The following is a 12,144-nucleotide window of genomic DNA, read 5'->3' as shown; positions in this document are numbered from 1 at the left end:
TCTGTTTTTACACAGAATGGGACTTCAGTCAAAGAGGAGAACTTCATCTTCTGAGCTACATGACACAAAAGAGCCACAACCACAACAAAGGTAGAAAATGAAAGCCTTACAGTATGGCTGTGCATGTGTAATGTATGGGTGTGTGTATTAAGTGTATTTATGCTTTATTGTCAAGTCTGAGTTATTTGTCAACCCTAATTTTTCTGTATTTTCCATTAGGTTTGTTATGAACTGGAGGCCCAAAGCATAAAGTCCCAAAAACAGTTCCAAAAGTGCCCACTAGAAGGGGTTATACCATAAAACCTCGGCTAGGTGAAGGGCTAAACACAGGAAATTGGTAAAATAAAAGATTTCTTTTTTAAAAAATGTTCATTAACAAAAGAAGCTCTAATGAGCACAAAAGGCAAAAGGAGTTGCCTGTAAAAAAGGCAATCCGATAATAAAGTCCAAAATCAGTAAACCAATGGCAAAGTTAAAAAACAGAAAAGCACAAAAGCACAAAATCAAAGCAAAAGACACAAAAACTCTGCAACTCCCAAGTGCATTCACAATGAACCACAAGGTACTATGGGATGCCCTCTGCCTTCATAGGGCAGTACCTTGTGGGGATGGACAGGTTGCCCCACCTCTTGGAGAACTACCTACAAAACACATGGAAGACAACAGAAGCCTGGCATACACAGACGAACTCAAAAACAAAGAATACTGCATTAAACAAACAGAAATATTAAAAGAAACAAAAGAGTCAACAGTGAACAAAGGTGACACAATAAAGGCAGGTGAACCCCAGCTGTGCAATGCTTGTCTGTTTAAAGGTTTATGAGAGAAGTCCCAGTAGGCGGGGCCACTTTGACATCACTGCTATTGGATCTTCCCTCTTACTATAAAGGCATCACAGATTACTGAGCTGTTTCTGGGAAACTCCCGGCTTTGGTTTAAACGCTATTTGTATTTCTTGCTTGTTTATTTGTTATTCCATTGTCTTTGTTTATATTGCCTTTCCTTATAATTTGCATTACTCTTTGCTTTTTATGTATCTGCATTTGTGCCTTTGTTATCGGCTTTAAGTTTTGTGACTGGTTCCCCAAGAGGCGGGGCCACCTGCCCATCATCACAAGGGACTGCCCTCAGTCCTATAAATGTGAGGCAGCCCACAGTCTCTTGTGGTTCATTTGAACATACCTGGGAGTTGGTGAGTGTTTCTTTGAGATGTTGCTGTGCCTTGTGATTTATTGGATTTTTGACTTTATTTTCTGTTACACACTTTGGATTGGGATTTTGTTCACTTGGATTGCCACTTGTGTTGGGAAACTCCCTTTGTTTCTTTTGTGGTCCAATGAGCTTGCTTCTTGTTCAGAGAACTCTTGTGAAAAATAAATCTGTTTATTTAAGAAAGATCCTGTGTTTGTCCTTATTAGTAGCCAGAGTTTGATGGCAACATCTCCCCTCTAGTGAGCATTTTTGGAAGTTTTTTGAACTTTTTTCCTAAAGAATTCCCAGTGTATAATGTAAACATATACTCCTTGATTTAGACTTTCTAGTTCTTTTCTCTCTTCACAGATGTTTAATCCTCTCCTGACTGAAAAAGTAAGACGTAGCAATAGCCTGCCATTTGTTTGACACTGCAATCCTCAATAAAATGTAACATTTCACAAACCTTGGATAAAACAATGATCCTGAAATCCTGTGCAATTCACTGAAGTCTGACAAGTTGTATCTGAACAGCAGACCAGGCCATTGGGACCACTGAGTGACACTAAAACCATTAAAGAGAAACATGAAATTCTAGGGGTTGCCTTTTGGTCTATTTGTGTTTTCCTTGCAGTTTGAATTTCTGTCATGAAAACATGAGGTTCATATTAGTAACTGACTTAAAATGATATTAGCTAAAATTATCATGAGATAAACATACATGTTCAATACATACAATAAAAAAATTCAAGGAAGATGATAAATTCTCATGACTTATTAAATACACCTAATCCACAAAAGTAAGTAAATGAACATGTCACCAGTAAAAATTGCAGATAGACAACAGACAGAAATATGAATATTAATTCAAAAAGTCTGACCATTTTCTGGGAGGCAGAGATCAGAGCTGCAACACTGGACACTCCAAGTGTACGTTTGATAGGCATCAGTAATAGAGCCGTTGGAATTACAACTATCTGGAGAGGCGCAGAATTTAGTGACAATGATGCTGCTGGCATTCTGACCTGCATAGAAATCAGAAGACAAAAGCTGACATGGCTAAAGAATCACAAATTTACAGTTAGTTAGTTGCTGCTCCTAAATGTCAGCTTAGAGATATGAGCTGCTCATCAAGATGCAAAGCACAATCCACCAGTACAATATCCAAAAAGAAAGAAAGTTAAAAGGCATGAAGTCATAACCAACACCCAATGCCACCCCACCCCACCCAGAACATCCAGGGAGAGCAGGACCAATGGACACTGAAGAGGTTTAAACTCCATCAAACAGTCGGCAAAAGTCCAATAATAGATGTCAACCTTTAGCAATTTCAGTTTCATTGTGTGATAAAACAGAAGGGCGTATTTCTTCCATTCTGTTGGCCAAAACTTTAATCAGGATCTTAATATTGTTATTCAGCAGCGATATTGGTCTACAGATGGACACTCAACAGGGTATTTTTAGTTCTTTGCAAAGACAATGATTGGCGTATGAGAGAACACTCTGCACATGTGGCTGATGCATCTGAACAATTTTGTTCTTTTCAAAACTGTTCTTTTGCCAGGTTTTATTACTGTTATGCTTCTGAGAAGCTTTAATCTTTCATTGTTTTACCAATTATCTGAAGGCTTTCTGTTATTGCTTGTCTTGTTGGATTGGTGTCATGTGCTTCACTTTACATCAAGTCTCCGCTCATCTGCTTGCTCTTGTTCCTGTTTGGAATCTGCTGACATCTGTTGAACTGTACAGTATGGTGAAACCTCAGAGCTGGCATTGTGATTGACAAATCCAGTGCAAGCAAAGGAACCAGGGGCCTCATGCATAAGGCCATGCATAGAATTCACACTACAACATGGCGTATTGACAAAAGTGGAAATGTACGTACGCACAAAAAAATCCAGATGCAAAAATCTGTGCTTTCGCCAACTTCCACGTTCTTCCGCTACATAAATCCCGGTCAGCGTGAAAAGTAACACACGTGCATGTGCCTGCTGCCACTCCCCAACTCCTCCCAGAATTACACCTCTTTGAATATGCAAATCAATATAAATAGCCCTTAAGATCAGCGTTTTGTGAAAAGACAATGGCAAAAGCACGGGGGAAAATAGAAGAATTTCAGCGAATACCAAGTGGAAGCAAAGAAAAAACGTACTAGTTGTTGATTTAAACAGTACTATAAAAAACAAAAGACATAGAGTGTAGGAGAAACTCGAAACCTCAAGTTCACAAAGTTGCACAGTGCCTGAAATAAAAAGAAGTTGTCAGATATCAAAGTCGCTGTGAAAAGGCGAGTCATAACCCACTGTCTGAGTGTCATATGAAAGCTTATTAGGGTACAGAGAAAAGAACAAAAAATAGGAACACGATGAGAAAAAAGCTCAAAATGTTAACATTTATCTCGAAATTTCCACTTTAATCACGTAGTTTATTTTGTCATTAAAGTAAAGCTTCATAAACTTCATTTTTAAATCGTTTAATTTACTAGTTTCTCAAATACCATCGTAACTAAAGTAGCACGTTAAATGCTTTGTTTCGTATTCTAAGTGTTCTTCTATGTGCTCTATGTGTGTGAATCACTATGTGCTTCTTAAACAGGCTTTCTCTTCCTCCAACAGGACACAGAATCCTTTACATTTGTGATATTACAGCTCTCTGAATAATTAAAATACTGAGATGTATACTTGATATAATTTTCATGATGATAGGAATTAAAGCATATATTAAACATGGGAACACGGTGGCACAATGATAGTGATTAGCTGGCACTTCGACCAGAGATTGTTCCTGCCTCCCACAAGATGCTTGCTGCACAACCTTCGATGAAATAATTTATTGCAGCAGTACTATCTCTTTCAAACGTACTAACCCCCAATTTCCGTCCTTCCTTTTCTTTCTCCAAGTAACCAACCTCCGCACAATCAGCTCTGTAATAGACGTTAAGCCATCTGTAAGCTTAGAACGCCGATTCTTTAAAACTTTTAAGGAACATTGAAATATCTTCGTAGTTCATGTTTAATTATTCTATCCATCTATCCTTCCAGTGTTACACCAGTCCCAGTAAGAATACAGAGTAAGGAAGGAACAATCCCTGGACGGGGCGCCAGATTTTTGCAAGCGCTGCAACACCGTGTTCTCACGTGTGTAATTATTAACAATAAGATTATTTAAATGATGTTAAAATTTTATCTGTATAATGTAATAAACATATTTTGCTGCATTTCATCTTAAAAATGATATCATCATCATATGTAAATACACGCTTTATAAAGTGGCTCAGGTTGTGTAATACTATAACTGTATCCCAAGTTTACAGTGAGGTGATTGTACTTATAAGTACTAACAGTTCTACAAGGAGCACTTGATGGACTGATTAAGTGCGTTTACAGCTCTTGGGATAAAACTGTTTGTGAACCGCGAGGTCCGTACAGGAAAGGCTCTGAAGCGTTTGACGTATAAGAGATGTTCAAATAGACAGTGCGCATGGATGAGACAGCGTGTTCTTGATGCTGTATACCAATAATTCTCTTTCCGATCAGCTGCTTGAGAGCTGTGATTCCACACTCAGATACAGTGATATGAATACTCTGAGTGGTTCATTAAGGGTAACAACACTAAAACAGTTATGGTAGAATATTTTGTCCATTCCGTGGACCATTATATTGTTACGTGTTAATTACAATCAGATGCCTTAAACTAATAAACAATATGCGGTTAATTTCAGTGTATATGATAAAGCTGCATCAGGGATGTGGATCTAAAAAAGAATGGGAAACCACACAGGAACAAAAGCACTGCTTTGATGTTGGGTGCCGCCAGTTTGCAAAACTGAGCAGAAAACTTGCATGCGCCAAGGTTTGAGCTAGCGTGAAATTGTGTGTGGCTTTATGCCAAGTTTAGGTTTTATACATCGCGTTGTGAGTATGGAAACAGGCATATGCAACATTTTTGTGCGCATGCACCGTTTATACATGAGGCCCCAGGTCTGTGAGATCTGGCATGTATCACCAACTGCTTGATGTCTCTTTTGCTGGACCTTTTTAGATTGTTGCTACAATGCATGAACATACTGAGGAATCAGAATTTTTACTATGCTTTCACAGGCTGAGTTACAGATTATGCTTTATTTTTGTTCTGATGATACAATTCTGTACAAGCATTCAAACCATGGACTCTCAGTGTGTTGTTCATCATCAAATTTACATCTATCATGGTTCCTCACAATACTGAACAATTCATGGCACCATTGGAAGCAGAATTAACTGCATTTGGTCAAATTCACCTTTGACTGCTAATTACAAACTGTGTACTTTTGGTGAATTTCATTTCTCTTCATCTACTTCCTTCACAAGCAAATTCCACAACTCCATTTAAAACATTTGTAGTTCATTTTTGTTCCCGTATTAAAAATGTTTTTCTTAAGCACAAAGTCAATCAAGGGTAATGAACTTGTCTGTTAAACTCAGTAGGACTCTCCATCATAAGATCTAATTATTACTTACAGCTTTGAGATTTAAAATTTAAATATTACTCCAGTAAACAAAGCTATCTCTGATCACTACTTAATTATGTTTGAGATGTTTTGTGCCTTTAGCAATGCAATTGCAGAGTATAACACGAAGTGTGTGACATGTAGATTGCAACTCTGCATTGATGCTTGCAAATATTTCAGAAAATCATTCTTAATTATGGAAAGATTAGATCAGCTCACTGAATTTATCGTGTGAATTTGGGGGAGATTCCCTTTAAAACAAAGTGATTAAAGCACATGAGAGCACTCAAGCTTTTAAATTAGAATGTCAAAAACTGGAGGGCAACAAAGCTGCAAGTCCTCTGAATTGCACGGACATACTGTGTGTAAAAAAGTGAACAACAGTAACAATCCTAGGGTCCTGTTTAGAGCAGTCGCTTGTCTAACAAATATAAATTCTGAGCTACAATTCAAAACAACTGCAGACAGTAGCAGTGCAAACTTTACGAACTGCTTTAAAGAAATAATTGACAATATAAGACTCCCAGATTTCAGCATTACCTCACAAACTTTAATCTAGATCAGCAAACCCAGTCTCATCTTGCGCACACCACTTTAGTAATTGTAATTTGGTAACAAAAGAGGAAGTCATAACTTTAATTTCTAAAATGAAACCTTCACGCCTGTCCCAGAGAGCAATGTATCAGTGCAGTTCCATCTTAAAATGTTGTAAAATTAAGACATATCCTAAATACGGAAGTTTTTAAGAAATTGATTCCTTTATCCATTCTTGCATTTATTTCTAGTAGGATTGATTACTGGAATGCTGTGTTCACTGACTGTTAAAATCGTTCTCTATACAGCTTCCAGTTAATTCAAAATGCTGTTGTAACAGTTATTAAAAGAATCAGAAAGTACGAACACATAACACCAGTTCTCAAGTCCTAACACTGGTTCCCTGCAAATACCAAAATCCTCTTTTTAACTTATAAAGCCTTAAAGGGCCAAGGCCCTGCTTACTTACCTGAACGCATCATTACTTACACATCTGAGCGCACATTAAGATCTCAAGATGTCGGCCTACTAAAGATTACAAGGATTAACAAAATGAGAGTGGGATTTCAAGCTTTTTTGCTACAGGGCCCCGAAGCTGCGGAATGATCTGCCTGCTTCTGTAAAATGTGCCCCCTCAGTGTCAGCTTCTAAATCAAGCTGAAGATTCACAGCCCTCCTCAATTCTGTTTTTCTTCTTGGTATCCTACTGTGGCACTGCCAAGCTGTTCTCTTGCAATTGGGAAAGGAATCTGACATAATGGAAGCCTTGCAAGCAACAGATGGAAAGATCCTTTCCATCTGGAGAAGGAGGAGAGGAGGTGGGAGGCCAGTTGGCCGAGATCTCCATCACTGTGATTGGGTCTGACTGGGTCCTTCATCTTTATCTGTTATAACTGGCCATGGAACCCCATGGAATGCTTCTGTCTGGAGCTTTTGTTTTCCTCTTCTCCATAATTCAACAACATAATCAATGGGCAGATATGGCTGGCAGGACTCAATTCTATCTATGTCCTCACTACGTGAATCAAGCTCTCCTGTCTATGTCTTGAGGTGTACACTTTATGTAATTACTAAATCGTACCTTTTGTTACTGCATTTACTGCTGAATTTGTCACTTGCCACTCTGTGAAGAGCACTTGATAAACATTATCTGAACTGAACTCAACTTGTTTTAACATCCTGGTTACAGACCTTTTGCCAATTGTTGTCATTTACAGGAGAACATTTACAGTTTGAGCTGTAGAACACAGAACACCGACATTGAATTCTACGAACGAAACGCAGGCCACGTCATGAGCATTAGACAATTAGCTCAATCTTCAGAGATCCCCAAGGAAGTTGAGCTCCATCTTGCTTAACGTGTGGTCATAATACTGCTCTCCCACTCATTTATTTAGCCAAATCTCTTCTGGCCATTTGAGTTGTGTTACAGATGAGCCTCATTCAGGATTAAGAGGCACAAGGTAAGCGTAGAACAAGCCGTTTAACTAATGAAGGACAAGGGTACATATCTGAATAAGAAGATGGCAATATGATCACATTCAGATCTGGAGACCAGAAGTCTTCATCTTTGAGTCTTCCTCTTTACTAGAAGATGTCCTCTTTGGGATTTACTACTGTTTCAACTTAAAGACAAATAAGAATTTAGAGACACAAACTCACCAGTCCCATAGATTTGAGTCATTGTTGCACATCTTGTAAGCCCAGATTGGCACAGAGTAGCAATGCATGGCTGTCCGAATGAACAAGTGTAACAAACTATGCTGGAATCTGAAATGAAATAATCATATACAGGTGTAAGTGCAATTTAGAATAAGTCTTTGGGTAATAATTAATAGAAGAGGAGTGATATTACAAATCAGCACACAACTTCTGATGCGAGCCACCCTTCAAGTCTAACATCAGCTCAGTTTCTACTACTGCAGTGTCCAAAATACCCAAATTCTCTTCCACAAGCCTTTCCATCCATTAAGCTACCCAATAACTTATTGCATGTGTTTATGGTTCTCCCTGTGCAGAGTTGCTTTAATATTTTTTTTATAAATTCATCCCTAGCCAGCATTTTTGTCTCATCACGCCAGAGAATCTTTTCCTCGTGTTTTCAGAGTCTTTTAATGAACATTTTGCAAACTCTTATTGGGAGACAGCTGCTCTACCATAAATACCCGCTTGATGAAGTGCTGCTGAGATGGTTGTCCCCCCTGCAGGTTGCCAACAGAGAACTGTTAAAGTGATCACTGGGTTCACCTCAATAACCAAGGCCCTTCTTGGCCATTTACTCACTTTGGCTGAATGGCCAACTCTAAGAAAAGTCCCTTTTGTTCCAAACTTCTTCCATTTCACAATCATTGACGTCACTGTGCCCCTGGGAACACTTAAAGCTTTAGAAATGGTTTGATCCACTTGCCCTGATCCGTGCTTCACCACAATTTTATCCAGGAGGTCTTCAGGGAGTTCCTTGAACTTCATGGCTTGGTTTTTATATTGACATGCAGTGTGCATTGTGAGACCTTCTATAAATGGTTACACATGTGCCCTTCTAAATGATGTCCAATCAGGACAGTCTGCCACAGGTGGACTCCAGTAAAGTGCTGGCATCATCTCAAGAAGAATTCAAGGAGAGAGAGGACCACACAGCCAAGGGCCTGAATACTTATAAGAAATTTCAGTTTTCACTTTTAATAAATTTGCACCACCTTTCCTAAAAACATGTCTTCACTTTGTAATAATAGGTTATGATCTACAGAGTGATGGGGAAATGGAAAATTTTAAAATGAAATCTACAACACAATTGCAGCAATATATCTTTATATATATAATATACATACAGTATATACACTATCAACACTAGTGGTGAAAAGGTAAGCAGTAACCCCAATCCTAACCCTAACCCTAACCCTAATGTTTATATTTAAAGTTTAGGTTAGCAAAAACTGAAAATTAAAAGGAAATTTCAGAATATTACAAATGGGCCTTCTTCAGGGAACAACTAAGAGATTATAACTTAATGATGTTTTGCAGCAATTCAAATAAATTAAACCTTACAAGCTGAAGCAAACAGTTAGCACAGGTGTCCCAAATTCTATTGATTACTTAAAAACCCTCTGTCTCTCTTAAAGCAGAGTTGAAACAGATTGTGTTACTACACCCTATATTTGTGCGTGTGTATGTGTGTGTTTGAAGAGTTTAAAAAGTTTTCCTAAAAGGGGTCAAAATCAAGAAGTTCACAAACCAAAGAGTCAGACATGAAGAGTCACAAAAATCTAAAAATCCACAATCCGCAGAGAGCTGACTGAATGTAACCAACAACCAAAGCTTCATTAAGGTCCTGAGCCCACAGCCAGAGGTCAGCCCCCCAGCTGCCCTGCCCCTGCATTAGGCACATCGTCAAAGGAACAAATTTGAAATAATGCATTTAGTAGGAAATAATATAACAGTGAAAGCAAAATTATCATTCAAAACAATATTTATGAAAAAATACTTTAAAAGTAACAGAAGGATTCGATAAAAAATGAATTTGAGATTAGGATGAAACTCTCGCAATCCTATAACAATAAGTGAAGCAAAGCAATACCAGCTGATTAACTTTTGTAAGAGTGTTAAAACAATCATCTAAAACCCATCCAGCAATAAAAGCACAAAACGCCTGCGAGGCAGAACTTCCTTACCTGGCTGGTTGCAGAGACTCCCCTCACAACACTGAACCTGTGAATTGCTGATTGGGTCCAAAACAGCAAAAGCCTGAGACGGGTTGTCACAAACCCAGCGAGATGCACATCCCTGGTAGATAGTTGATCCAATAACTGGGGAGAGAAATGCAGAAATGAAGAAATCTGAATATACGGCTCTCATGATGTCTTTTGAAGATTAATTGTTGGCCATGTTATGGCATTTCAGATTTATTTGATATAATATCATTGTTTGCATTTTCTTATGGTTTATTTCTTTTCTGTTTAAAAGGTGACATTGCTGTGTAATAGACTGCATTTATGTGTTTTTTAGTTTGGTAGTCTTTTTTAGTCACTTTTTCAGATTTGCTGTATACAGTGGTGTGAAAAACTATTTGCCCCCTTCCTGATTTCTTATTCTTTTGCATGTTTGTCACACAAAATGTTTCTGATCATCAAACACATTTAACCATTAGTCAAATATAACACAAGTAAACACAAAATGCAGTTTGTAAATGGTGGTTTTTATTATTTAGGGAGAAAAAAAAATCCAAACCTACATGGCCCTGTGTGAAAAAGTAATTGCCCCCTGAACTTAATAACTGGTTGGGCCACCCTTAGCAGCAATAACTGCAATCAAGCGTTTGCAATAACTTGCAATGAGTCTTTTACAGCGCTCTGGAGGAATTTTGGCCCACTCATCTTTGCAAAATTGTTGTAATTCAGCTTTATTTGAGGGTTTTCTAGCATGAACCGCCTTTTAAGGTCATGCCATAGCATCTCAATTGGATTCAGGTCAGGACTTTGACTAGGCCACTCCAAAGTCTTCATTTTGTTTTTCTTCAGCCATTCAGAGGTGGATTTGCTGGTGTGTTTTGGGTCATTGTCCTGTTGCAGCACCCAAGATCGCTTCAGCTTGAGTTGACGAACAGATGGCCGGACATTCTCCTTCAGGATTTTTTGGTAGACAGTAGAATTCATGGTTCCATCTATCACAGCAAGCCTTCCAGGTCCTGAAGCAGCAAAACAACCCCAGACCATCACACTACCACCACCATATTTTACTGTTGGTATGGTGTTCTTTTTCTGAAATGCTGTGTTCCTTTTACGCCAGATGTAACGGGACATTTGCCTTCCAAAAAGTTCAACTTTTGCCTCATCAGTCCACAAGGTATTTTTCCAAAAGTCTTGGCAATCATTGAGATGTTTCTTAGCAAAATTGAGACGAGTCCTAATGTTCTTTTTGCTTAACAGTGGTTTGCGTCTTGGAAATCTGCCATGCAGGCCGTTTTTGCCCAGTCTCTTTCTTATGGTGGAGTCGTGAACACTGACCTTAATTGAGGCAAGTGAGGCCTGCAGTTCTTTAGACGTTGTCCTGGGGTCTTTTGTGACCTCTCGGATGAGTCATCTCTGCGCTCTTGGGGTAATTTTGGTCAGCCGGCCACTCCTGGGAAGGTTCACCACTGTTCCATGTTTTTGCCATTTGTGGATAATGGCTCTCACTGTGGTTCGCTGGAGTCCCAAAACTTTAGAAATGGCTTTATAACCTTTACCAGACTGATAGATCTCAATTACTTCTGTTCTCATTTGTTCCTGAATTTCTTTGGATCTTGGCATGATGTCTAGCTTTTGAGGTGCTTTTGGTCTACTTCTCTGTGTCAGGCAGCTCCTATTTAAGTGATTTCTTGATTGAAACAGGTGTGGCAGTAATCAGGCCTGGGGGGTGGCTACGGAAATTGAACTCAGGTGTGATACACCACAGTTAGGTTATTTTTTAACAAGGGGGCAATTACTTTTTCACACACGGCCATGTAGGTTTGGATTTTTTTTTTCTCCCTAAATAATAAAAACCACCATTTACAAAATGCATTTTGTGTTTACTTGTGTTATATTTGACTAATGGTTAAATGGGTTTGATGATCAGAAACATTTTGTGTGACAAACATGCAAAAGAATAAGAAATCAGGAAGGGGGCAAATAGTTTTTCACACCACTGTATGTTATTACTGTTCTATTTATGTCATGCTATTTTAAATGCACCTCAATTTTTTGTTCTTCGTGGATGTGACATCACCACTCCTGAGCATGCCCTCTAACTATTTAGGTCAGTGCAGAGAAGGCTCAGTACTAGGAGATCATTCAGTTTGTAAAGCAATTTGTGAGTAACTGCAAATTTCCTTGGATTTTCTGGTTTCCATGTTTTATTTTCTCTTCTGAATTAAGAATTGGACTTTTTTGCTGCAGCATTGTCTTTTACGCATC

The 12,144-nt window shown here is 38.5% G+C and overlaps 1 protein-coding gene across 1 annotated transcript in view; it reads right to left on the bottom strand.

The window, feature by feature from the left end:
• LOC114669451 (uncharacterized) overlaps positions 1-12,144 on the bottom strand; it is a 79,456-nt gene that overhangs the window by 16,051 nt on the left and 51,261 nt on the right. The window contains exons 31-34 of the mRNA XM_051924010.1: positions 9,883-10,017; positions 7,867-7,984; positions 2,073-2,203; positions 1,658-1,756 (exon numbers count right to left, since the gene is read on the bottom strand). Of these exons, the coding sequence (XP_051779970.1) occupies positions 1,658-1,756; positions 2,073-2,203; positions 7,867-7,984; positions 9,883-10,017 (483 nt within the window). The remainder of the gene's footprint in view (positions 1-1,657; positions 1,757-2,072; positions 2,204-7,866; positions 7,985-9,882; positions 10,018-12,144) is intronic.

The sequence above is a fragment of the Erpetoichthys calabaricus genome, chromosome 2, assembly GCF_900747795.2.
Source record: "Erpetoichthys calabaricus chromosome 2, fErpCal1.3, whole genome shotgun sequence".
NCBI lineage: Eukaryota > Metazoa > Chordata > Cladistia > Polypteriformes > Polypteridae > Erpetoichthys > Erpetoichthys calabaricus.
Note: the sequence above shows the minus strand (reverse complement) of the source record. Positions and strands in the feature narration are given on the sequence as shown.